This window comes from Amia ocellicauda, chromosome 2 (assembly GCF_036373705.1).
Source record: "Amia ocellicauda isolate fAmiCal2 chromosome 2, fAmiCal2.hap1, whole genome shotgun sequence".
NCBI classification, from domain to species: domain Eukaryota; kingdom Metazoa; phylum Chordata; class Actinopteri; order Amiiformes; family Amiidae; genus Amia; species Amia ocellicauda.
This window is the reverse complement of record NC_089851.1, coordinates 49,270,999-49,298,959: the sequence shown is the minus strand read 5'-3', so window position 1 is coordinate 49,298,959 and position 27,961 is coordinate 49,270,999. Positions and strand designations below refer to the sequence as shown.

General features: G+C 40.4%; 1 protein-coding gene across 1 annotated transcript in view; it reads left to right on the top strand.

Annotated features, from left to right (window-relative positions):
• The window catches only part of myo10 (myosin X), a 132,191-nt gene that overhangs the window by 89,358 nt on the left and 14,872 nt on the right, over nucleotides 1-27,961 (top strand). Inside the window, exons 20-29 of the mRNA XM_066687486.1 lie at nucleotides 15,516-15,640; nucleotides 15,899-16,013; nucleotides 18,200-18,306; nucleotides 18,822-19,061; nucleotides 20,116-20,155; nucleotides 20,636-21,502; nucleotides 21,689-21,809; nucleotides 23,999-24,242; nucleotides 24,657-24,752; nucleotides 27,703-27,796. Of these exons, the coding sequence (XP_066543583.1) occupies nucleotides 15,516-15,640; nucleotides 15,899-16,013; nucleotides 18,200-18,306; nucleotides 18,822-19,061; nucleotides 20,116-20,155; nucleotides 20,636-21,502; nucleotides 21,689-21,809; nucleotides 23,999-24,242; nucleotides 24,657-24,752; nucleotides 27,703-27,796 (2,049 nt within the window). The remainder of the gene's footprint in view (nucleotides 1-15,515; nucleotides 15,641-15,898; nucleotides 16,014-18,199; nucleotides 18,307-18,821; nucleotides 19,062-20,115; nucleotides 20,156-20,635; nucleotides 21,503-21,688; nucleotides 21,810-23,998; nucleotides 24,243-24,656; nucleotides 24,753-27,702; nucleotides 27,797-27,961) is intronic.

The following is a 27,961-nucleotide window of genomic DNA, read 5'->3' as shown; positions in this document are numbered from 1 at the left end:
TCTATTCATCTCGTACATCCTCCCATTTCAGGATACTTGACAACAAGAGGTTCTTGTCTTCAGGTTCTAAGTGAAAAACAAAATACAAAACAGCTTTCTCCACCTTGCTGGGAAACTGTGAGTTACCTTAATAAGAAGGATTCAATGGGTTGCAGAGTTTTCCCAGAGATGAAGTGAGGTTCCAAAATGGATTATTGATGGTGGTATTGGTTCATTATTATTCTTTTGTTTGTGTATTTTGTTGTGGGCCTTAGTCAGATTATAGTTTTGGTGTGGATTTTTTTGTATACAGACCAAATATAGGCATGTTTTCTCTATCCACATTTAAGTGCATACAAACTATCACCTTTTTTGATAAACATAAAACAAAAACATCAGGTAGACAAAACTGTGTTGGATAGTCACAGCTTCTTCCAAATCCATTTATATATATATATATATATATATATATATATCTGATGTATTACAATATATGTACATATATATACATATATACATATATATATATATATATATATATATTGTAATACATCAAATATAGAATATGCAATTTCTGAACATTTTTGTATTCTACATCAATTAGTTCAAAACGGTATAAAAAAGCATTGTTAAGTAGACCAGAGATATACATTTGTTTGTCTCCCCATCAGGTAGTCCACAAGGAGTCTGGACAAAACAAATAAAAAAGTATCAGTATGGTAATAGTCAGTGAGCAATACCAGGTGGGCTGCTTTGCTTTGGATGGTTCTACAGTGAGCTGTTGGTGTGGGCATTCTCATCAGTCTTTTTATCAGGTCGTCTACAACAGCACTGTGCTATTCATGAACTGAACAAACATACCAAATATGAACTATAAAATGTAAAATGTGTTCAATTTTTGTTTTTGACAAGATTGGTGTCCATTAATAACTAAGTGATCCAAAGATCCTATCCAGTCTATTTTTAAATGTTCCCAAATTTTCAGCATCTACCACATTGCTGGAGAGTTTGTTCCAGATTGTGACTACTCTCTGTGTAAAGAAGTGTCTCTTGTTTTCTGTCTTGAATGCCTTGTACCCCAATTTCCATTTGTGTCCCCGGGTGCATGTGTCCCTGCTGATCTGGAAAAGCTCCTCTGGTTTGATGTGGTCAATGCCCTTCATGATTTTGAAGACTTGGATCAAGTCCCCACGTAGTCTCCTCTGTTCCAGGGTGAAAAGGTTCAGTTCCCTCAGTCTCTCCGAGTAGGACATTCCCTTCAGACCTGGAATAAGTCTGGTAGCTCTCGTCTGAGCTGCCTCTAGAGCAGCGATATCCTTCTTGAAGTGTGGAGCCCAGAACTGTACACAGTATCCAGATGAGCTCTAACTAGCGCATTATACAGTCTTAACATTACTTCCCTTGTTTTAAATTCTACTATTGTCAAAAAATATACCCTAGCATTCTGTTTCCCTTTTTTATTGCTTCCCCACATTGTTTGGATGGAGAAAGTGAGGAGTTCATATACAGTGAGGGAAAAAAGTATTTGATCCCCTGCTGATTTTGTACGTTTGCCCACTGACAAAGAAATGATCAGTCTATAATTTTAATGGTAGGTGTATTTTAACAGTGAGAGACAGAATAACAACAAAAAAATCCAGAAAAATGCATTTCAAAAAAGTTATAAATTGATTTACATGTTAATGAGGGAAATAAGTATTTGATCCCCTATCAATCAACAAGATTTGTGGCTCCCAGGTGTCTTTTATACAGGTAACGAGCTGAGATTAGGAGCACTCTCTTAAAGGGACTGCTCCTAATCTCAGCTCGTTACCTGTATGAAAGACACCTGTCCACAGAAGCAATCAATCAATCAGATTCCAAACTCTCCACCATGGCCAAGAACAAAGAGCTGTACAAGGATGTCAGGGACAAGATTGTAGACCTACACAAGGCTGGAATGGGCTACAAGACCATCGCCAAGCAGCTTGGTGAGAAGGTGACAACAGTTGGTGCGATTATTCGCAAATGGAAGAAACACAAAATAACTGTCAGTCTCCCTCAGTCTGGGGCTCCATGCAAGATCTCACCTCGTGGAGTTTCAATGATCATGATCTTGTTAATGATTTCAAGGCAGCTGGGACCATAGTCACCAAGAAAACAATTGTGGTCAGATGAGACCAAAATCAAGCTCTTTGGCATCAACTCAACTCGCCGTGTTTGGAGGAGGAGGAATGACCCCAAGAACACCATCCCCACCGTCAAACATGGAGGTGGAAACATTATGCTTTGGGGGTGTTTTTCTGCTAAGGGGACAGGACAACTGCACCGCATCAAAGGGACGATGGACGGGGCCATGTACCGTCAAATCTTGGGTGAGAACCTCCTTCCCTCAGCCAGGGCATTAAAAATGGGTCGTGGATGGGTATTCCAGCATGACAATGACCCAAAACACACAGCCAAGGCAACAAAGGAGTGGCTCAAGAAGAAGCACATTAAGGTCCTGGAGTGGCCTAGCCAGTCTCCAGACCTTAATCCCATAGAAAATCTGTGGAGGGAGCTGAAGGTTCGAATTGCCAAACGTCAGCCTCGAAACCTTAATGACTTGGAGAGGATCTGCAAAGAGGAGTGGGACAAAATCCCTCCTGAGATGTGTGAAAACCTGGTGGCCAACTACAAGAAATGTCTGACCTCTGTGATTGCCAACAAGGGTTTTGCCACCAAGTACTAAGTCGAAGGGGTCAAATACTTATTTCCCTCATTAACATGCAAATCAATTTATAACTTTTTTGAAATGCGTTTTTCTGGATTGTTTTGTTGTTATTCTGTCTCTCACTGTTGAAATACACCTACCATTAAAATTATAGACTGATCATTTCTTTGTCAGTGGGCAAACGTACAAAATCAACAGGGGATCAAATACTTTTTTCCCTCACTGTAGACTCCTAGGTCTTTCTCATGCGGTACTTCATCTAGTTCTATTCCTCCCACAGTGTAATTATAGTGGACATTTTTGTTACCTGCATGTATTATCTTGCACTTGTCCACATTGAATTTCATCTGCCAGATGTCGGCCCATAACTGAATGTTATCTAAGTCCCTTTGAATAGCCTGTGCTGCCGAGATTGTATCTGCTGAGCCACCTATTTCAGTATCGTCTGCAAATTTGACAAGTTTGCTAACTATCCCAGAGTCCAGATCATTAATATAGATTAGAAAAAGCAAAGGCCCTAGTACTGATCCCTGTGGAACTCCACTAACAACCTCACTCCAGTTAGAAGCAACTCCTCTAATCGACACCCTGTTTCCTAGACATCAACCAGTTCATAATCCATCTTACATTACCCTGAATGCCTACAGCTTTCACATGATCTACAGCTGCAGTTGCGTGTTCAAAAAATTCTAATAAATTAGTAATGATGATCTGCCTCGTCTAAACCCATGTTGACTATCTCCAAGAATATGGTTTTCATTAAGATGCTCCTCCTATTTTCTGTCTAATCACTTTTTCTAACATTTGAGACTTATTGGTCTGTAATTTCCTGGCTCAGTTTTGTCCCCTTTCTTGTGGATTGGTATGACATTTGCTGTCTTCCAGTCAGTTGGCACACCCCCTGTTCTAAGTGTCATTTGGAATATTTGAGTTAGTGGCCTATAAATCATTTCCCTCATTTCTTTAAGTACTGTTGGAAATATACCATCTGGCCCAGGTGATTGTTTGTTTTTAATTCTGCTAGTCCCTTTATACACCTTGAGAGTGGTATAGTGACAGCAAAACTCTTATGCAATCTGCAGGTTGGTCAGACAAGCCATTGCAATGAGTGTTTTAGTTTTTGGGAATCCATTTCTCATTTCTGATATTTAATGCCACCCAGAGATTAATTTAACCTTTACTCTCTAGCAAAATCATACACTTTGGTATTGTTTCCGATATTCAGAGAAGTCATTTTCCAGTCCACAGAAGAAAACCTGACAGTTTATTTAAACACTTCCAATTCACACCACTAGATGGTACTACAAACTGTACCATCAGGATATTGATCTGCTTTGAAAAAGGTTTACCTGAAATACAAGTAGGAAAGGTTAAATGATTTAAATGGCAAAAATTGAAAACACAACACACACACATACACATAGTGGAATGGACAGAATTTTGTTTTACACAGAGTAATGATTTAATTTGTGTATGAGATTCATGACACCTTTTATTTATTTTTGTCAGTACTTTATAAGGATATTTTATTTATATGTTTTTTAAATATTACTTTTAATTATTTGGTACCCTTGATAAAGATGAGTAGAAAATACTCAGTTCTGGTAATGAGTTTTAGTGCAATTTTCCAACATGTGGAATTTATTGTACTTTATTAGTGATTCAAGTGATTACACATCCTACAAATTATACATTTATTTCCAAAAATGCCCTTGTACTTTCTGCTGTGCAACCTTCCCTTGCAAGGATAATGGCACTCAGGCATTTTCAAAAAATGTTTAAGAGATTCGAGAACACATTGGGAAGAGATCTTAGAACTCCATACAAAATCTTTCCAGATCCTTGATATCCTTCACTCTGTGCTTATGGACTGCTCTTTTCAATTCAAACCACAGGTTTTCAGCGAGATGGCCATTGCAAAATGTTGTTTGTGTGGTCAATGAACCATTTCCTTGTGGATTTGATGTGTTTGGGGTCTTTGTCAGAGGGAACTTTTGGCTAATATGTTGTGGTACCTGGTAGAGTTAATGATGCCATTGATCAGTGGAAGCAAAACAGACCCATAACATCAAAGATCCACCACCATATTTTACAGTGTATGAAGTTCTTTTCTACATACAAATCCTTCTTTCAATGCCAAACCCATTAGTATTAAAGAATATAGTTTTCTCATATTTTTGAGCATAACATAACATGCTAATTACCTGTGTTATTTTATTCAACCTTTATTGCTCATCTTTATGAAGGATGTCAATAATTTTGGGAGATGACTGTATATATAACCTATACTGTGCTGAACTAATGCACTTCCCCTGAACCAGGCTACACAAGTCAAGAAGCCTTTGTGGAAGTCACTGATGGTCACTGGTATATCACAGCTCTCTCCGTCTGTCCTCTCTAACTGCATTAATAAACACGCCCTTTCCACTGACACCCATCCATGAGAAACAGACCTAACCAGATTTTGGCCCAACATACATTTGAAGGCAGTAAGCATCAGATTGTGTCTCCATTCTGAGAAGTGAGATTTTCTGCAATGCAGTGAGAATCGCACTGAAGATGCCTTTTGGTCAGGGAGTGGCAGCTAGAAGTCTGTGGGCAGGAGGGAGTGCAAACAAGATTTTGGTCCCATAGAGACACATGAAAGATAAGTTCACGTGACTCTGTAATAGTCGCTGTGTCATTATCTGTACCGCACCATGCAGTTTCATGAGGATTTTCTTCGTTGTTGCAGTTAGCTCAGCAGGACGTGTAAACATGTTGCTTGACCATGTTTCCTGAACATCTGTAAAGAACAACCTGTCTGGAAATCACACTAGATAACATCACTCCCTTATAGTTAGGCAGACACTCAAACACCTCCTCATCAGGGGACCAGCCCTTTGGCGTCTGTTGGCGGGGACTGTGCGATTCGAATCGAATTGGGGGTCTGACTGCACACACCACACTAGCCTATAGACTCCCCACCTGCCTTCGCTAGGCACACAGTTTGTGTAGCACAGTGTGACTGTGAAACCTTTCCGTGCCATTCATGATAATAACCATTTACAGTAGAGATTCACACAAGAAATGGAGTTTGCGTAGGGTATACATAGCACTCACAGAGCCTGTAATTTACATGTTTTAAATAATTTCAAGCAGGCTTTCAAATGGCATTGTCTCTATGGGGATTACCAACTGTCTGAACATTTAGTTTTTCTCACGTTTTATGTACTTAGATTCTTTGTTAATAACAGCCCTTCGAGGCTCTGTTGTAATTAACAGTTCCTTCAGCTGTTTGGGTTTTGACTCAGCGAGTGCCCAAGAAGTCCATTTCAGCTGTAAAGGTTTCAGATGCAGCTCTGTAAATGCAGCCTGTCTGGTGTGTATAGGGGTAATAGTCAAGTCAAATAGGCACAGTTGTGTTACTTACACTCCTGCCAGAAAACATATCCCGCCTTTTGGAAATCAGTTAGCCAATGTCCTTGATAGAGGATGTTGTGGATATCTTACCCTCCATTCCAGCTACATTTTTACATTCGCTCTCACTCATCCCCTCCGTTTAGACTTCACAATCTCTTTCCTTTAGTGTCGACTATTAACTTAAACAGTGCAGCAGCTTGTAGCTCTATTGTGTGTAGGAATGCCCAAACAGTTAAAATAGTTTCATTCTGAAAGAGCAGCTGAAGTTTTTTTTTTTTTTTTTTTCAGATTTCTTTAAAAATAATCGCTTACCTCGAATCACCCCCCTCCCCCCACACACACAAAACACACTCCCCTCGCTAAGCATGACATCTTTTGAGTAAGAGTAGCTGCAGCAGCAGTAACCAACTATACTGGAGGAGCCAACGTGAGATCACTTGAAAGACCTGAAATACCAGCTCTCTCGGAAGAGGGGTGAATCTTGTACTGAATCAGGCTGCACAATCTTAAAGCTCAGGATATGGGCTATAACTCTAAACCTATATATTGAGGCAGGTGTTGCTACTGAACCTTCAGACTTCTTACCACTTTTCTGGAGGGGTTAATGGCACTAAGAAAATGTTGGATGAAAACTCATGTTGTGTGAGAAACAGCCAGGTGAGTATAATCTGAGATAAAGTGTATACTGTATAAAGTGTTTTTATTAACTAATGAAAGGACAGCTTTTGCCTGCCAGAGAGCACTCAAATAAGTTGCTGGCTTGTTTATTAAGTGAGGCTGTTTAAGTTTGTATCTCAAAAGAGCGGTAACTACAAATTAAAACTATTGTGCTTTTTTAATGCACAGAAAAGTTTTGTGGACTTGGGGAAATGTGACAAAATTGGTTATAGTCGTAGAAGTGGAGCTTATGTGTAGTTCCCAAAGTGAATGTGTATGTTGGCTGAGCAATGGCTGTGAATTGGGTGTAAAGCCCTCTATAGCTGCAGTCGTTGGCCCAGTAAGGAGGGTTGGCATGTTGTGGCTTGTTCATCCCAACGACAGGGAGACGAGGAAGGGAGGGAAGGGCTCCCAAATGCACATTGCTTTCCTGTAGGTTTGGCTTTTCAAGATTAACAGATCAGAACCTAGGGACATCAATATTTCTAAACAAAAAATATATATGTATTTTAATATCCTTTTTTTAGGATTTGGGTATGAGTTGTAATTCAGGGCAGGTTTAGTAGCAGTAGTTAGTATTAGTAGTGGAACTGGGATTATTAAGGTACATGCACACATGTTTTCAAGGCAAGGCATTCATTTCATTGCATCCCAAAAAATTGGAACAAGTCATTTGATTAATTCATTTCATAATGCTGATTAAGAGTTAATGAACCAGTTCACAGCCTTTTTTGTTTTCACACACCTAACTATAGACACATGTATTTATATTTATATGTATATTGTGATTTATTTCATTGCTTTGTATGCTAGACTGAGCCTTTCCTGTAGTCCTGTTGTGTTGTCAGTGGCCGAGTTCCTATTTTCATATGACAAAATCCGAACTCTTCACTGAACACACCTAATGAATCTCAGCTGAGACCTGTAAATAGACATAGAAATCTTTTTCAGGCTCTCTCCCTCCTTCTCCCTTTCCTTTCCTCTCTGCCCCTCTCTCTCTCCCAGGCCCTCTCTTTTTCCCTCTCTCCTTCTCTCCCCCTCTTTCTCCCCCTCTCTTCCCGCTCTCCTTCCCCTCCTTCTTCCTTATCTACTCCTTTCTCTCTCGCTCTCTCTGCTTCTCCCTCTCCATCTCTCTCCCTCCTCCTGCATCCCCGTCCCTCCCTCTCCTAAGCTCTTCCTCCCAAGCCAGTCCTCCCCTGCCCAGGCCATAATTACAAACTCAAACACTGCTTCCTTTTGGCCGATCACAGACGCTTCACCGGAGGATGGGAACAGCTCGGCCTTTTGGATTTTGCCATGACCCTGCGTTACCTAGCAACAAGGCGCCATACGGGGGAATTTGGTCTCGGGCTCTGCTAATTTACACTTATCAAATATTGGCAGTAGTGGAGCTCTGGCAGGGTTCCCATAGCCACTTCCCCAGCGCAGGTCTGCAGAGGAAGCTCCAGTTGTGTACACATGAGACTGGACAGTCAGTACCCTTTCAGTCTTGTGCTGCTTTTCCTCATGCAACGTGGCTCAAATCACTGCATAGTTGTAGTGTCAGAATTAGGGTGGCCCAAACTCATGTCAACAATACTGACTAATACTGACCAAAGAAAGTCCTTGTCTTTGGTTTCTGTCCAGAGACAGTAGAAAGCTCTCTGTGCCCCTCTGTGCTTACTGCAGGTGGCGGCTATTTAACTGCCTGCTTTTGTTTGCAGTGAATTAGACTGTGTTCAAGGCACACGTCCTGTGCGTAAACAATAGCGACCCTGATCCCTACTAAAGGCTAACAGGCCAGGCAGTCTGTGGGGAGGACAGCTGGCCCTCAAATTAGTGCTTAACACCATTTTCATGGTAAGATTCGGTATCCCTTGGCAACCTGGTTGAATTTTGATTAGGGGAGGCAAGGGCTGTGAAAAGGATGATTTTGGGAACAGTGGGGGGGCTGGGGTATGTGTGATGGGGGGTGTCAGTCACAAGTGTGGAGGAGGGTCATGGAGAGTCCTCAGCTGGGGTCTTTCTTGAGAGAACATGGTCTGCTTCGGTCTCTGCCTGTTTGCACTGATGAGGGGCAGGGGCGGTCAGAGCTGGCCTTGGAATTCACACACACACACAAACACACAAATTCTTAGCAGAACCTCTTGATCTGAAAAGTTCTGATTCTGAATTGTAATAACTGTGCACAAACACATGTAAAATAAATAAATACAATTTGAGATATTATAATTATAACTAATAATAACTGCTTATAACTTATTTTTTATTTGGTATATCTCTTATCCAAGGAGACCTACCCAAGGTTGGCTATAGTACTTTGTAAGCAATGTATATTACTTTGTGTACAACATATAGTCACACCACACTACTATGACATGAGAGCATTTGCATGGATATAAAGACTGTTATTAAGGTTTAGAAAGCATACGTTGACCTGGGGTGTTTGTGACAAGCTTCTGATGGCCAGACACACAGGCTTCCCCTGCCCTCTACCCATTTTTGCTGGAGTGGTTCTGGCAGCTGTTTTCTGGGGCCTGCAACGTGCTGGGGGAAATCAAAGCCCTGATCATGTCAATATGTATTGATATTTCCTGCAGGATTTAATTCCCATCTGTTTCTGTCCCTGCCCTCGCTGATGGCCTGTATTGAAGTATTGCATACACGTCACCATTACACAGTTTCAAAAAGCACAATGCTGTGATTCTGTCTTTGAATGCTACAACGATCTTTCCATTGTGCCTTCTTCTTTTCTAACCCCCCCAACAGCCAACCTCACTTGCCCTCATGAAGTTAACTCTGCAGAAACACTGGTGTCTTTGTTCCTCTGTGATACTCTGTTTAACTGAATTAAAAGACTGTACAACACATGGTTCGAAAAGAAGTTCAGACTTAAGATGGTAATTCCAGTTTGTTTGTTTGTTTGTTTCGTATCCAAAATGTGAAGCTATAGTTGGCAGCATTTCTTGGAGGGTTTTTGAATTATTATAGGACTAATTTAAAAAAAATAAAAGATATATATATATATATATATATATATATATATATATATATACACACTCACCTAAAGGATTATTAGGAACACCTGTTCAATTTCTCATTAATGCAATTATCTAACCAACCAATCACATGGCAGTTGCTTCAATGCATTTAGGGGTGTGGTCCTGGTCAAGACAATCTCCTGAACTCCAAACTGAATGTCTGAATGAGAAAGAAAGGTGATTTAAGCAATTTTGAGCGTGGCATGGTTGTTGGTGCCAGACGGGCCGGTCTGAGTATTTCACAATCTGCTCAGTTACTGGGATTTTCACGCACAACCATTTCTAGGGTTTACAAAGAATGGTGTGAAAAGGGAAAAACATCCAGTATGCGGCAGTCCTGTGGGCAAAAATGTCTTGTTGATGCTAGAGGTCAGAGGAGAATGGGCCGACTGATTCAAGCTGATAGAAGAGCAACACGTACAACCTTGAGGCGGATGGGCTACAACAGCAGAAGACCCCACCGGGTACCACTCATCTCCACTACAAATAGGAAAAAGAGGCTACAATTTGCACAAGCTCACCAAAATTGGACAGTTGAAGACTGTAAAAATGTTGCCTGGTCTGATGAGTCTCGATTTCTGTTGAGACATTCAGATGGTAGAGTCAGAATTTGGCGTAAACAGAATGAGAACATGGATCCATCATGCCTTGTTACCACTGTGCAGGCTGGTGGTGGTGGTGTAATGGGTTGGGGGATGTTTTCTTGGCACACTTTAGGCCCCTGAGTGCCAATTGGGCATCGTTTAAATGCCACGGCCTACCTGAGCATTGTTTCTGACCATGTCCATCCCTTTATGACCACCATGTACCCATCCTCTGATGGCTACTTCCAGCAGGATAATGCACCATGTCACAAAGGTCGAATCATTTCAAATTGGTTTCTTGAACATGACAATGAGTTCACTGTACTAAACTGGCCCCCACAGTCACCAGATCTCAACCCAATAGAGCATCTTTGGGATGTGGTGGAACGGGAGCTTCGTGCCCTGGATGTGCATCCCACAAATCTCCATCAACTGCAAGATGCTATCCTATCAATATGGGCCAACATTTCTAAAGAATGCTTTCAGCACCTTGTTGAATCAATGCCACGTAGAATTAAGGCAGTTCTGAAGGCGAAAGGGGGTCAAACACAGTATTAGTATGGTGTTCCTAATAATTCTTTAGGTGAGTGTATATATATATATATATATATATATATATATATATATATATATATATATATATATATAATGGAAACACATTCAAGATTTCAGTCTTGATGATACATAATAAAAAAACTATCCTGTGAATCATTGTATGTAAACTTGCCAAATATAGAAGGGCATTTTAGTTTCTTTGCCATCACTGAAAAGATGGATTGTGAGATTGTGTACCAATGGTTGGATTCTTTCAAAGGATTTTTTTAACTTGTCCATCTTGCTTCGAAACTGCTCATAAATCTCTGTGTAGCAGAGAGTGTTCGCTGTATTATGACCACCTAGAGAAAAAGATAAATGGCAATCATTATAGATTGGTGTCAGCCCTTATGTGTCTTTGAGTACAGTGTAGCCTGTGGGCTGGCCCATCAACAATGCTTTTATGTCACAAAAGCAGCATATTACAAGAGCACTGCTGTTTCCCAATGCTGGTCAATATGCTACTCAGAGATAGGAAAAACAAATACGAACCATAGTGGTATTGTGAAAGAGGACACTTTATTGAAATATAAAAAAGGTCATTTTCCTCCAGGCTGCTGTGTGATACATGTTATTATATGTATTGTATTTTTTCTCCAGAGCAATACTGGGTGGGGGGGCAGGGGAATTAATTAAATAAGATTAATCTACCTGCTGTTCTAAAGCTATTGGACTTCAGCCATGTTTCTCAAATCCAGTTCTGCATACATCACCTGCATCAACACACCCGATGAACTGAATCACATTTAGAGTTTCTGTAAGACACTTTGCTCAATATATCTTGTGTCTACTTGTTGGTCTCCACTGCCCTGCCCTCTTAATTCAATGAATCAAGCTTTTTTCTTCATCTTCTTCCTTTGAAGGAGAAAGTTAATGTTACTTATTAATCCCACCTGAAAGGACTGTTTTTACTCAAGCAGGGTATAAAACATCCAAAGAGTTCCAGCTTATGATATTTGAATGAAATATTTCTGTAGCACCCCTTACAACAAGTTGCCTCAGAAGGCTTCAGACAGTGAAAAGAAAAAAAAAAGAAAAAAGAAAACAACCATTATAGGTACCATTATACAAACATATGTTAAATACCTCCTCCAATGACTGGTTGCAAAGTGTTGCTGCAATCATCAGTCAATAATCCTCAATCGTCAATATACTACTAAAGGGCTGCAAACACAAGTAATACTATAGCAACCCTGAGAGAACACTGTCAACCCTGTGTATTTATTTTATTTAAAATCAAAGAGTTTTATTTTTTAGCACCAAATGTATACCCAATCTACTATGTCACATTAAAAACAAGGAAGAAAGTTACGATGAAAAATATGATATAAGCATTCATTTCTTGGAGTGATTCAGGTATTAATTCTTTAATTGCCAATTAAGTTTAATTAAAAATGAAAATGAAAACTCCAATGCACTCATCCTGTATGGTTAATTTAATTTGGCCTACTGTCCTCTCCTTACCTCCTTAATTGATCAATATATATACAGTATATCTATATATATATCACCATAATCATCATCATCAGCCTATATCGATCCATTACTGGATGAAGGCCTGCCCAGAAAGGTTTCCCTTTTCCATGTCATGCCTGCAAAGTTAATTATTTCATCTTCCTATGTGTTTAGTGGATGTCTTATAGGTATTTCATAATTGCTTGGGATTCATTTGATTGCTTTCTTAATCCATCTTTTATTTGTTCTTGCAATGTGTCCGGCCCATTTCCATTTTAACATTTTCCCTCTTTCAGTGGTGACTTTGAGAAATTTAAAAAAATGTGCCTTTTACATTGTTAGTCTTGTGCTTTAACAGTACATGAATTAATGGATAAATAATAATAGCTGGCAATTCTCCATGTGTGAAGTTGCATTGGGGCAGGCAGAGTGAGTCCAGACAGTTGCTGGCCTATTGCTTCTCCCCTCCTCCCCACAGGGCTTACAAGTGCCCTGCACAAATTAGCCTCAGTGTGAGATGTGGCTTCCATGGCAACCACTCGCTTTTAAAGCGCACTGGAGCTCTGTGCATCGTTCAGTGCACTTGTGTGTCTCTGGGCACTGTGAGGTTAGTCCTGTGGCTCTCTCCCACTTATGGAACTAGACTGGAGCGCAGACAACAGGAATGAAATACTCAACCTGCAGGCCGGTAGGATTTGGGCTTGTGTTTGTTACTTAAAGAGACTTTATACTGTTTTCTACAAGTTGATAAAGTGAAGCTGTCTTTAAGAAGTTTAAATGTCTGTATGTTTTTATGTATGTATGTATGTATGCATGCATGTACATATGTATTGTTATTCTGCCTAGAAATACTGCAGTTTAATCTATTTGGGAGACTTTTCTTCTCTCATTCTCTGCTTTCAAGATTAGTAATTTAATATCCCCCAACAGAGTGAAGAGATTTTAGGTTATGCAGTAAGTCACCGTGTAGCTACTGTGTTCATAGGGATCTCACTGTAAGTACTCTGTAGGACACTATAAGTAAAACAAATGTTTGCCGTTAACTCAAGAAGGTGATGTTGTTTTCAGTGAGCAATGTATCATTCCATTTCATCTTGTAAAATGTTATTGTGTAAGCTATAAACCAGGATGGGTCCTCTATTAATCATGGTAAATACATTTATTGTAGAAGTTTTACAACTGCTAGGCAAGGTACAGCATTTATTATTATTATTACTATTACTATTGTTATTTGTATTATTATTATTATGATTATTATTATTATTGTGAATAGTAAACATCTGTTGATGCATGTTCTAGAATGTGTGTAGTTGCAGTTTGGATAGTTGTCCTTTTTATTCACTCTTTCAGTCTTCATTCTGTACTGCATTCTGATACTGAAGATGACAAGTTATGTTTTAATTTGCGTGGAACATATGATTTTGTGAATGTCCCATAAAAGCTCAGTCCACAAAGTCAGTGATACTACCTTTAATACAATGATATGAGCATAAAACTCCTATGTCTACTACAGCTACTAGTGCTACTACAATTAATTTGTTTTGTGATGCTCTAAAGTTAAACTGAGGAACCCATTGTTTATTTTGACGACTCCAGAGGATGTGTTCTTTCCCCAGCATGTTGACACTTTTCAGTCACGCTGCCTTGCACCCTAACAGCAAGGACAGTATTTCTTTAACCTCCCAAGCAAAAAGCAGTCAACACAATTTGTACTTTACAGAAAGGCACATATGTGGTAAAGATGGCCTGGGGCAGGAGGTAAAGCTGTAATGTTTAATTTATGGAATCAGAGTTCTGGAGTGATAACAGTTTGATCCCATTACTGACTGACAATCCCTATGATTAAAAAAAGGGGGGGGAGCGGGGAAACTAACAATTTATAATGCAGTTATCCTGTTTTTTTAATAGAAAGAGGGAGCTGTAATCCTTTCTTAACTTTCACCTTTGAAAGTGGCGACTCAGTGACAGTGACTGACAACTGAGCCGATATCCTCCTGGGAATGACTGCTTTCGCCAAACAAAGCTCTCTTCTCCTCCTCATTTCCAAATCCAGGGCCCCCTTTGTTAGCCTGAACACTCATATAATGGTGCGGTCAAAATATGAATAAAAGAAACGGTAGCAGTTACAACCTCCAAAAAAAAAAGCTGCTCTCTGACCCTCCTATTCTGTTGCAGGAATCATCACTCATTATGCAAATTAATATTATGCTAATGTCATATTTGGGCAGACATTCAAGACCCCTTTACAATACAAGCCAGTATGTTAAGTTCATTACTTCAGGGCAACATGTGGAAGGAGTTTGACAGCAGTGACCTTTAATGGCAGAGAAATTATTATTTTTTTAGGGGGAAAAGGGACTTGTTTTATACACACCACCCACTGGGGTTAGCATTCTCGTCAAGGGGACCCCGATATGAAAGGAGGCACAAAAGAATAGTTTCCTTTGAAAATGTCTCTCTGCTCTACTCAAGATTTCAGCTCCCAGTGGTTCTGTTGTCCCTTAGTCTTCCGCTTTAATTTCAGCCTTCTGATTGGTGCACCTCCTTTGTACTGTAAGTGAAAGGATCTCGATAGAATGTGTCACATTTCAGAAACATCTGAAGTATTTCAAGTCTTTTGGATAATCTGCCACAGTGACATGGTTGAATTTATTTTTTGTGGTGGGGGGGTAGATGTTAATTGGGATATTTGACGTCTTGCTTCTGAACAAGGTATATAGCGGTTTTCCACGATTCAGTGTAGTGGTGCTTATGTTCATTTAACCTTGTTATTTAAACCTTTTCAATGCGTCCAATTTCATGAAACAACAAATTCCACTACTTTCTGTAAATTAAATTTGCCCATTATGTTTTTATTGAGTGTTATATGTTTTTTTATATCAATGCCAAAAGCCTAACAAAATCTAGTGTCCAGTCTCATGCCTATTGTTCAGTTCCTCAAATTCCCCTTCATTTTAAGATTTACAGATTATTTGAATTTGTGCTCAAAGCACCATGATGTTGACATCAGTCAGTGCTAGTGAAGGGAAAATCAGTTGTATTTAACACTTAATCTTTTCACTTCTGTTTGCAGTACTGTTCTTCCGAGTCAGGTCCAAGGTGATAGTTTGTGTCTCTGTTTTCTATGCATAGATGCCTGACCAGTTTGACCAGTCCGTGGTTCTAAATCAGCTGAGGTATTCAGGGATGCTGGAGACGGTGAGAATCCGGAAGGCTGGCTTCCCAGTGAGGAGACCCTTTCAGGACTTCTGCATCAGGTGACCCCTATTGCCTGTCCCCTCTCACCTCTCATACATACAGTGCAGCCAGGAGAGCAGCTGGCTCTTACAGAATCCTGAACTGTCACTGATTATTCTTCTTCGTCTTCTGTTTGTTTGTTTGTTTGTTTCCACTCAATAAGTAAGCTCTACGAACTACCCCAGCTATAGTTAGTCAGTTCCATTAAAGTGCAAAGTGTGCCGAGGGCTGCGCTTGCGATCAACACACTGTGACACACTGTCTGTCCTCAACTTTAGATACAAAGTGCTCATGAAGGACTTGGCTTTTCCTGAAGATTTGAAGGGGAAGTGTGCCAGTCTGCTCCAGCTCTATGACACCAGCAGTACCGAGTGGCAGATTGGAAAAACAAAGGTAAGAGACAGAAAAATGTATTACATTCTTCATTCATAATTACAATGAAATGTCCCCTAGTGTATTCTCTTCCAGTGTACAGTGTATGTTGCCACACTGTTTGCATCTTTTCCATGGTTGGGAATGGGTGTTAGTAGGAGAGTGTTTCTCTGGGCTGTCCTTGCCCTATCTATGAGCTCAGGTGTGCCATATAATGTGAACACCACAAGTTAAGTGACTTGTGAGAAATATTGTAGTCTCCAATATTGCATGCCTCTCTACTGAAGCACAGACAAGCAAACCTTTTCCTAACAACAATACTAATAATCTCACTTTCTTCAGTTTCTTATTTGGTTAATATTGTTTTGTTTTCTGTAAAAAAATATGCTTTATTTATATGAAATTCTTTACTTAATTATTTTGCAGTTTGGTTTCAACCAATTTTTCTCCACAATGATTCACTTGTCTCATTGTTTACAGCATGTTTGCAAACATTGTGTCCTGGACTGAAGATGCACCATGACTCTCTGATTTAATTGTCAGTGGCTTTGTCATACCTGATACAGGAGCACTGCTTACAGTCATTGCTCATTTCGTGCCATTTTGTACTAGCAAGTACTATGGATTAAAGCAAAACATTGTGAAATAGATGTTTTTTACGCACATGCAAACACATACACAAACACACATGCACACACGTGCACACACACACACACACACACACACACACACACACATATATACATACTGCACTCTTCTGCACAGCTTCCCACAATGAGATTAAGCCTTTGGAATATGCTGTTTACTTTTATTTTATTACCTGTCAGCCCCCAATTTAAGGGAGCCCTGTAATCACTTAATATGAGCAGATTAGCAAGATTTATGCCTAGTAGTAGTAAAATGCAGTAAAGGAGATTAACTGGCTTTGTTCTTCACAGGGCCTTATTACCTGAGGCACTCAGTGTCTACAATCTGCTGTTGGGCTTTGACTAATGTTAGCACAGGATAATAGCATCAGCCGCATCCATTAAAATGGAGCTTGATGCTGCTCAACAAGGTTTATGAGCCCTGCAGGCTATTGGCGTTGTATCCTGAAATAATCTAGGGGGGGACAAAATAACATCAGAGTAATCTGTAATTGAAAGTGACAGATGTCAGCGTGTCGACACAGTATGGTCATGTGATGCAGCTGGAGATGTCGGACTCCCAGGGGCCATGCTGCTTAAATCAATTGTGTTCCTTTATGATCACTTGAGGGAAAAGGGCATGGAGGAGAAAAATAAAGATGAAAGTTGTAAATTAAAAATGCTAAATTAGCCAACGTCGCCAGCCCCTAATAATGTTATGGAAGATTGGAAGAGGGATAGGTTTCATCGTTAATGGATGCATTAATAATGATGGTGTAAGTAACAATTAAGCCTTTGTAGTTTGTTTTTTTATATGCTTATTTATTTGCATGGCTTCTCTGGTGGACACAATAGCGGACTGCTTAAATGGAAGTTGATGAACCGATTCATCGTGTTTTCTTACCTGCAGATAAAATGGAAATAATGGTTCTTTTATAGGAGGGAGACCCAATTAGAGGCCAACTCCCTCCCCCCTGCACACAGCCACTGAAAGCGTTAATGAAATTTTGATACCAAGTAATAACCATCGGATTTCTTTGAATTGGATTCAAAGACTATAATACAAAAAGTAATAATAATTCTGCCTCTGAGACATATCAGTTTGATTGTGTCGTTTATCACCTACATTGCATCCGGGAAATCCTTTCCGGTCATGCAGAACCAAGAAACCAGCTCAACCCTTGCGGCTAGAAAGGCAGGGAATCGCTATCAATTGACAACAGATGTCTGCTGGAAAAGTAGGTTTAGGAATTAGGTGATACAGAGGTTAGGCAGGCATTGGAGTTGACTGAGTGAGATTTGAAGTCAGCACCCTGTGCATTCTTGCGTATTCTGGAAGAGAGCACGGGAATCAAATTTGATGTTAGACTGCTCGTGTGAAGCTGGAGAGACTCATCAGTGTTGAAAAGGTTCAACGTTTGTGAAGTGAAACTGAGTGTCAATGTTGGGATCAAACACTGGGTAGAAGTCACTGTACAATACTCCAGATCGCATGGTGCCCAGCAGATTGTGTGGGTCACCAGCCAAGATGCATAGAGAACCGCACCGGACACATCAACATTCAACATCTGTCATCCCCAGGTTTTTCTCCGGGAGTCTTTGGAAAACAAGCTGGAGAAGCAGCGTGAGGTGGAGGTGTACAAAGCTGCCATGATCATCCAGGCTCACATCATGGGCTACGTAGCACGGTACGTGGGAAGAGGAATGCATTCACCCCTACCCCCTTAGACCCTGGTCCAACTGTCCTGCTGGCTTCTGTTTCCACTTCTGTTGCTTCATTAAAACCTTAATTGACCTCATTATTTGCTTATGTTGAATTTTTCAAGTGATTAGGATTACAAATGGTTGAGAATTCAAGCACTGAATATTAATTTATATTTCCCCTAATCATTACAGATCAGCCAAATTATTATTTCAGTTAAGTGTTCAAGTAAGTAATTGAGAGCTTATCTGGGGGGATCAAAATTTTAAAAGCAGGACAGTGGACCCCCAGATACCAGGATTGAAAACCGCTGCCTTTAACCCATAAAAACCCTAAGCAAGGCCCCTTTCACTAGGTCGTAAGCACACAAGAATGAAAGGTTACAAATAATCTGAGTCCTGTTTGTTCCATCGAGTTCAGTTGAAGGCATCTATCCTTAACTCGATTACCGCTTTGGTATCATCGCCTCGTCACCTCTGCTCTCTCGCTGCTTCCCTGTAGGAAGCAATACCGCCGACTGCTGCAGTGCATCGTGGTCATTCAGAAAAACTACCGCGCCTTCTACTGGAGGAGGAGGTTCCTGCACCTCCGCTGTGCCGCTCTGATCTTCCAAAAGCGAACCAGGGGACGTCAGGCCCGTAGATTCTATTGCCAGCTACTGGAGGAGAGGAGGAGGAGAGAGGAAGAGGAGGAGGAAGTGCGGCGGCAGCAGCAGCAACAGAGAGAGGAGGAAGAGGAGAGGTACGTACATGCATCATAACATGTTACCACCTGTACAGTCTTCAAATATCTCCATGAAATGCCTTCACAGACATCATTTGGTAGCAATACATGAATGCCTTAATAAAAATGTGGTGTTTGCTGACTTTTTTTCCAATTGGTGAAGAGATGGCATATTGTACTTGTCCTTGTGTGCTGGAACTGTTTTTATCATGGGATATCTGTGAGGTTTGACTAGAAAACCACTTTCAAATGGTAGTAACATAGAATCAAAAGTTTGATCAAAATTAATTTTCCTATTATCTTAAACTGTTGGGATTTACTGTACAGTTTTGTGACTGTACACTTCTCTTGAGCATAATGCTGCCTTTTGTCAAAAGTAATCCACTTTGGTTATTGTTATCCTAAGTATTTTAAGTATATGTACCCAGTTGAGATTTAAGTTTTAAGCTATTTTTATAAATTAGGGGATTAAACTGTCACAACTGTAGTGATGTGGGAATCATTAATTGCAGATTATTGTAGATATGGATAATGCATTCACCAGTCATTACTTTATTTTTGGTTTCATATTTTTGTGAGTTATATTTTGTGAATTTTCTGTGTGCTTCTGCTACTGCGCGCTGTGGGTCATTTTATAAAGCTATTGTTTCTGCAGAACAAAACAAAGGACTCTGTCTAAGACAATGCCTTTAGGCCTCCTAAGGGAGCCAGTAAAAAGCTTACGCTCTCCTGCTCACTCTGAATTCCAAGGTCCTTTGTGAGACTTGGCTGCCCATTTGACTGAATCTGCTAGTGGAGTCCATTCTGTCCTGGAACCTAGTCATAGCCCTAGAACAAATCTTAACTGTGTCCAAACATGTGAATCACAAATTACAAACCAGTACCCAATCATAGTTTCATTTATTGTAAAATGCTACTTTCTTAAAAATAAAAGCAATGGGGCCCAAGTTTTGTAATTTGGGATTGTAATTTGCCCTTTTTTTTGTCTGGATCATAGCCCACAATTGCAGTAAAAAAATGTATAGGTTTTTATTTATTTATTTGGTTTTGTTTATTTGTCTGTTTATTTTAGGGAGAGACAAAGATTGGAAGCTGAACGTCTTGCCCAGGAGGTAAGAGCTTTTTGGCTTAAGTGACCAATCTTTTACAGTGTGAAACATAGTGTAGTGTATTGCTGTTTCCTTCAAAACCAGTCCTGATGGTTTACACTACACTAAGTGCAAATCCCTTTAAATCAAGGGTTCCCAACCCTGGTCCTGGAGCACCCCAGTGCCTGAATGTTTTAGTTGGTTTCAACTGATTCTTATTTTCAACTTGTTAGTTCTGTTCAGCACTAAGACAGGTGAAGATAATTTAGATGGGGCAGGAATGAAGAACCAGAATAGGGAGTCTTCCAAGACCATGGTGGGGAACCATTGTTAAAACTGTTTCAGTTGGTGAATAATAAGTTCCATTAACTAATTAAGAACTGAGAAGCCATCTGGCCTTCACAGCCTGGTTTTAAAGTATGTAAACAAACAATCATTCAATATAATTAATAAAATCCTATCAAGAAAAAAAGAAGACATGCTTATTGTTTTTTTTTTATGCAGGTGGCAGAGGCCCAAAGAACAGAGATTAAGAAGAAGGAGGAAGAGGAGGAAGAGCTGCCATCCCTGGAGAAAGCCGAGGTGGGGCTGCGGGAGCGAGGGGGTCAGGACAGCATGCAGGTGGAGGAGATCCTGCGGCTGGAGCGGGAGATCCAGGAGCTGCAGAGACGGAAGGAGCGACAGGAGCTGTCCTTGACAGAGGCATCGCTGCTCCGCCTGCAGCTGCTACGTGACCAGGAGCTGCGGCGTCTGGAGGACGAGGCCTGCCGCGCCGCACATGAATTCCTGGAGTCGCTCAACTTTGACGAGATCGATGAATGCGTGCGCAACATCGAGAGCTCGCTGTCGGGCAGTGGCGGCGGTTTGGTGGATGTGGGCGAAGAAGCTAATGGGAAGCCCACATTCAATTTCAGCCAGCCCTACCCCCGGGAGGAAGAGGAGGTGGATGAGGGCTTCGGGGCGGATGAGGACGCCTTCAAGGACTCGCCCAACCCCAGTGAGCATGGCCACTCGGACCAGCGCACCAGTGGCATTCGCACCAGCGATGATTCCTCTGAGGAGGACCCCTACATGAATGACACCGTTATCCCCAGTGTGCCCTCCCCCAACACAGGCGGCCTCCCTCTGCCCCCACCCCCCGCCTTCCAGGGCCTGGGCGTCCCAGCACAGGGCTCGGTGGAGCTCATCCCCCCCAACGAGGACTCCGACTATGATCAGGACGACTATGATGAGGGCGCCATTGTCTCGGGCAGCAGCATAGCGTTCTCCAACCCCCGCAGTGGACAGTGGTCGCCGGACTACCGCTGTTCCCTGGGCACCTACAACAGCTCGGGGGCCTATCGCTTCAGCTCAGAAGGAGCCCAGTCTTCAGTGAGTGCCAGCCTCCTTTTCATGTTGTGTTTGTTGTTTTTGTTGGATTTATTTTTCAAATAATAATTTGCAGTGGTATTCCTTAACACCCCTACCCCCCACCTTCAGCAGAAAGAGGCTTGGACTCTGGGGGCTGTGGGAAGCTATTGAGTCAATTGAGTCTCAACACATGTTCTCTTTCCCCAGTATGAAGACAGCGAGGATGACTTTGACAGGTTTGACACCGACGACGAGCTATCCTACCGCAGAGACTCTGTGTACAGCTGCGTCAGTCTGCCCTACTTTCACAGCTTTCTGCATATCAAAGGTAATGCCGCACCACACCACACCTCCTACAGAAAGCTGCCATACTAAAGCACTGCTGCGAAACATCACCTGTCTGTGTTAGTTATCTGCAAGGGACACAATAAAAGGAAATCCTATCAAAGCAAGAAGAAATTAATTAGTCAGTGGGTAGTTTGGGATGTGTGATCATTATGAAGGCTGCTTCCCTGGGACACCATTGAAAAACAAAGTTGTTAAATCTCAAGTTGTTTTAGAAAATTATAATGAATAAATAAGCAAATAAGAATTGTAGCAGAGCAGAAAATTTTTTTGGGGGCGGGGGCGTTGTTTAGTTTTTTAACGTCCCAAACAGATTCAAAGTAGTTTCAGAATTCATTTGAAACAGTTTCAAACTGCCTCATTGAAGCCAATGACAAGTCTGTACACCGCCCTGCGATATTCAGAATGGGGCAGTAAGACTTCACTGGTTATTTAGGAGTTATTTTAGTATTTTGAAGGTGTTTTATGACCATCCGTACATATTACTCTGACCTGATATTAAAGTCACGAGTTTAGAACAACCTCCCTGTCTCCCTGTGATTCATCGTGACCACACTATATTCGGTCATAAGAAACATAAGTTTACAAATGTGAGGAGGCCATTCGACCCATCATGCTCGTTTGGTGTGCATTAATGATCCAAGGATACTATCCAGTCTATTTTTAAATGTTCCCAAATCATTTGGTTTTAATACATATTGTTCATTAAACTATACTTTCCTTATCAATTATCTGTTTTTCAGAGTTTACTGATCACTGATTTAGCCCTAAAGAGCATAGTAAAGTTTCCTGTTGATTCGAACTGAGTTAAAACAAGAAAGGGGGAGGGGGTGGAAACTTTTGACAGATTAACGTGGATTCAAAACATTATCTCTCCAGGATATGCCTGGCTGAGTAATGTACTGTATATTTGGTCCAATGTGGTCCAAAGAAGCTTATTAGTCCTGTCAAGTGCTGTGCTGAGCAACACCTGTTGCATGAATTGCATTTTCAATCACTTTCACTCAATGCCAAAAGAAACTAACATTTTTCCATCTGGAAGAGGCGTATGTCCCAGGGCAATATATAAAGACCATCCTGTGAATTTTAGCCAAAAGGGAGAAGGGCTTCTATTTTGCACTTATGTTGTAATTTGCACTTATATTTGCACCTGGATAAGGGCGTCTGCCAAGAAATAAAAATAATAAGACTAATAATATTAATATCTGAAGCTCAGCCACCAGTGGAGTTTGTTCAGAGTGGCTGTACAGGCATTTCTGACAGCAATCCTCTTCCAAGACTTGTGTGAATCGCATGCAACAGCAGCAACAACACTGCTTTAGAATCGTTGTCTCACTTTAATGAGTCCACCCACCCCTCCAGTCATTTACCACTAGATGGCAGCTGCTCTTATAAAAGCTGTAAACAGACTATCAGCTTGGAGCACATGAAGTAGGCACCACCATGTCAGTCAATCTATAGTTATTAGGGTTAAGAAACACTTCTCAGTGTTTTGAAGTGGTTCAAGAGCCAGATACATTACTTGCTTTTTTATTCTCTCTCTCTCTCTCTCTCTGTCTCTGTCTCTGTCTCTCTCTCTCTCTCTCTCTCTTGTTCTTTACTTTATCTTGCCTGGTGTATTCAAATGAATGATGAAAATGAAAAATGAATAATTAGCCAGACAGACAACAGCCTCAGTAAAAGTAAAACACAATGCATCAAGATAATCCAGCCATTACTGAAAATACCTTTAATGGTTTCTCTATCCCCCCCACCCCCACCCTCTCCCTTTCAATATTAATAAATAAATATACCCCTCTCTCTCCATCTCTCCCTTAATATTATCAATAAATAAATACCTCTCTCCCTTCCTGTAATTTAATATTAATACATAAATAATCCCACTTCTCTCACTTGCTCCCTCCCTCCACACCATTATCTTTCTCCAATAATATTATGCATAAATAAATACAACCTCTCTCCCCTCCCCCTGCCCTCTCCGTCTCCCCCCTCTCTTCCTTAATATTATTAAATAAGTAATCCCTTCCTGGCTGTTCTTCCCTCTCCCTCCGTCCCCTTCCTCTCACTCCCTCTCTCTTCCTATAATATTATCAATAAATAAATACCTCGATCCTTTCACTAATTTAATATTAATAAATAAATGCCCACTCTCTCTCCCCTCGCTGTGCCCAGGTGGTCTGATGTACACATGGAAGCGGCGTTGGTGCGTCCTGAAGGATGAGACGTTCCTGTGGTTCCGCTCCAAGCAGGAGGCCCTGAAGCAGGGCTGGCTGCACAAGAAGGGTGGCGGCTCATCCACGTTGTCGCGCCGCAACTGGAAGCGCCGCTGGTTCGTCCTGCGGCAGAGCAAGCTCATGTACTTTGAGAACGATGGCGAGGAGAAGCTCAAGGGTACTCTGGATGTGCGCAGCGCAAAGTACGCTTCCATTTCAGTTCCTAATTCAGTTTTTGTTCCAGTTCAGTTTCAGTTTCGCACTGGGATTAAATTGATGGCATGTTTTCAAAATAGTGCTAAAATTATTTACTCATTAGTAAGCCTCATATTTTTAGTTCAGTTTATTACATATAGCATTTTTTCTAATTAATGTTTTTTTTCTGAACCATTTCGAGTGCCAAGATATCCTATAAGTATGTTAGAGTTACTATAATAAAAATACTTGCTGCCCTTGCTGATTAGTAAAATCCTTTTCCAACTTTGAAAAATCGGGCAATTGGGGCTGTATTCGTTAAGGGTATAAGTCTGTGGAGCTGATCAGTGCAATTTAAAAAGTGCCGTATTTGTCCAGAAGCAACATTATTAATGATACTGTTACTGTTGGTCTTATTTCAGAGAAATTATTGACAACGCAGGCAAGGAGAATGGGATCGACGTTGTCATGCCGGAACGCACCTATCACCTGATTGCCGAGTCTGCCGAGGATGCCAGGCAAGTACAAGGGCAGCAGTTTAACACCAGTATTGAGTATTCCCCTTACATAGCATACTGTCTAGACCCCACAGAATTTCTATGGAGTGACAGTCAACATAGAGTTGCAAGTGGTGGGTGTGAATCAGTTTCACTTCACCTGGTAGAGTGAATGTTTACTGTTTGTGGAAATTGCCTCCAGGCCCTGAAATATTTCATGTTTAATATAAGTAAATGGATTATGAACTGGTTGATGTCTAGGAAACAGAGGGTGTCGATTAGAGGAGTTGCTTCTAACTGGAGTGAGGTTGTTAGTGGAGTTCCACAGGGATCAGTACTAGGGCCTTTGCTTTTTCTAATCTATATTAATGATCTGGACTCTGGGATAGTTAGCAAACTTGTCAAATTTGCAGATGATACTGAAATAGGTGGCTCAGCAGATACAATCTTGGCAGCACAGGCTATTCAAAGGGACTTAGATAGTATTCAGTTGTGGGCTTACACCTGGCAGATGAAATTCATATTGTATATTGTCAAAAGTGTAGAATTTATAACAAGGGAAGTAATGTTAAGACTACAATGCAGTACTCAGAGAGTTGTTAAAATCTGGAACAAACTCCCCAGCGATGTGGTTGAAGCCGACAATTTGGGAACATTCAAAAATATACTGGACATGATCCTTTGATCACTTAGTTCAGGGCTTCCCAACCTTTTCTATTCCAAGGCCCACTTGATCAACATCATAAATCTTTGAGGCCCACTACCCACAAAATCCATTAAAAAACTCATTTTTAAATACATTTAAATACATTTGCATAATTTGTCAATGACGTCACATTAGCTAGTAAGTGTATATAATTGAATTAAATCTTTCTTTTTTTTTTTTACAATTATTCCATCTAAACAAAATAAGTTTAAAATGTGTTATGTCGAACAGTAATTGTGTTTTAATTTATTTTTACAAGCACACGGTTTATATATAGGTAGGCTATTGATTTAACTTGCATGAAACATGTTAACCTTCCAGTAAAAGCACTTTACTCTTAATAAACTGTATGTGTGGTGACGTATGCATGTTATCTTTAATTTGTATTTTATTCAATAGAGAAAATAGTGTCGGAAATAACAAATCGGTATTAAAACGGTGTAAAACCCTTGATGAATAAACTCCAGTGTTCAGTAACATAAAAAAAAGACAATATACTGAAAGTAGTAAATACGAAAGACACTGGAACACAGTAACCTTAATAGTTGGGTTAACTAAAGAAAAAGACTCCCTTCTACAGTTTGTGTCAACATTATATATTTTTCAGTATATAATAATAATAATAATAATAATAATAATAATAATAATAATAATAATAATAATGGGTAAATTGCAATGAACTTAGTACGGAGCTGCTTACTAACCACGGGATCATCTCCAGTTAGTGCACTGCTTTCAGTTCTTTGCAATTGACCCATTAATCCTAATAAATTATGCATACTAATTTAAATTGACATTGATTAAATGATCCTGGAGATTGGTAGATCCTCCGTGATATACCACTTTTCAGTTGTACAGCTTACATTCAACTTTTTGGGTGTCTTCTGTGCATTTAGCAAAAAATCCCAAACAGCAGATGTTTTTCGAGACATTTGTTTAGTTTTTTTACGTTTGCATTATATTGCACAACACTTTGCACAATGGCAGATAAAGAAACAATAATGCAGAATAACACAGACCACATGCATGCTGATAGATGGGGGATAGTACTCTTTCAGAAAACAAAATTAGTAAAATTATCAGTGTAATCATACATTTTCAAATACATTGTTTAAATTTAATCTGGTCCAATACCAACAATGGTTTTTAACTTTGTTTTATTCCTCAACTTTTATTTAAGTAATGGGCATTATACAAATCAAATGTTTTAATGTAGATAGACTACGAGTGACATCTGAAGTCAATGGCTGTATTTGAAACCGCATACTACCCATACTATACGTACTACATACCAACATTTCAGTAATGTTGAAATATTGGTATGTAGTACGTGTAGTATGGGCAGTATGCAGTTTCAAATACAGCCAATTTCTATCAACAAGAGAAAAAAAAATGATGTGATTGTTACGTGACAAACCTTCAAAACCTTAACAAAAAATGTATTCCTATTTTAAAACCATTTAAAAATATATGTTTACGGCCCACCTGCAGTACCTCTATGGCCCACTAGTGGGATGCGGCCCACAGGTTGGGAATCACTGACTTAGTTATTAATGGACACCAAACGAGCACGAAGGGTTGAATGGCCTCCTCTCGTTTCTAAACTCTCTTATGATTCTTAAGTTAATTGATTGCAGTTCAGATCTTGTTTCAGGATGTCTCTTGTTATAACACACCATCGCTGGATGCATCTTTAAAATTGACAGTGTAAACAGCTGTAACTCTAAATTAGTCAGGGAGGGGCTTGTTTGGACAGTTTTTTGTATTAGCCTGCCACATTAAGGGATCGTCTTTTTGCTTTCTGTTTATTTCCTATTGTTTTACCACTTGTCTCTGCATGTGTGTGTTTGTCTGTATATGGTGTGTTTGCTGAATTTCTCATTTAAGAGATTGCATAAAACAAATCCCCAGTCAATCTTAGTAGAGGAGTATCAGGTGGGGGAAGGGGGCGATATTTCTAATATGGCATGGTAAACATGTGCCAATCACACATATACACTCCCTCCCTATTAAAAATTAAGTTGGGTTCTTTTCTCTCTCCTTTACATTGACACACAGATTGTGACATGGCAGGGTGGTTTACTTATAGGGCCCTGGTGTTACAGAACCTGTGCTTGCTTGCTGTCAAAACAAGACCAGAATGTCACATGTAGCAGCTGAAAAGCTACTCAATCCAGTTGCTCCTTAATGAGAACCCCCCGTATCCAACCCACCCAGCCCCCCACCACACAGAGTCTTAACCTCATGGGTCTCTCTCTCTCACAGCCAGTGGTTCAGCGTCTTGAGCCAAGTCCATGGATCAACAGAGCAGGAGATTCGGGAAATGCACGATGAGCAGGCCAACCCCCAGAATGCAGTGGTAAGTCTTTCTGCATTTTCTTTTCTTTACCAAGGAGAGAAGAGCATAAAACTGTGTCAATGTGTCCCCACCTGGAAACACATGCTCTCTCTAGAATTGAATTTGCAGAATGCTCCAATTGTAATTCATTACTTTTTGGTTTTGGTGGTAAAAAAAAAGCACCAC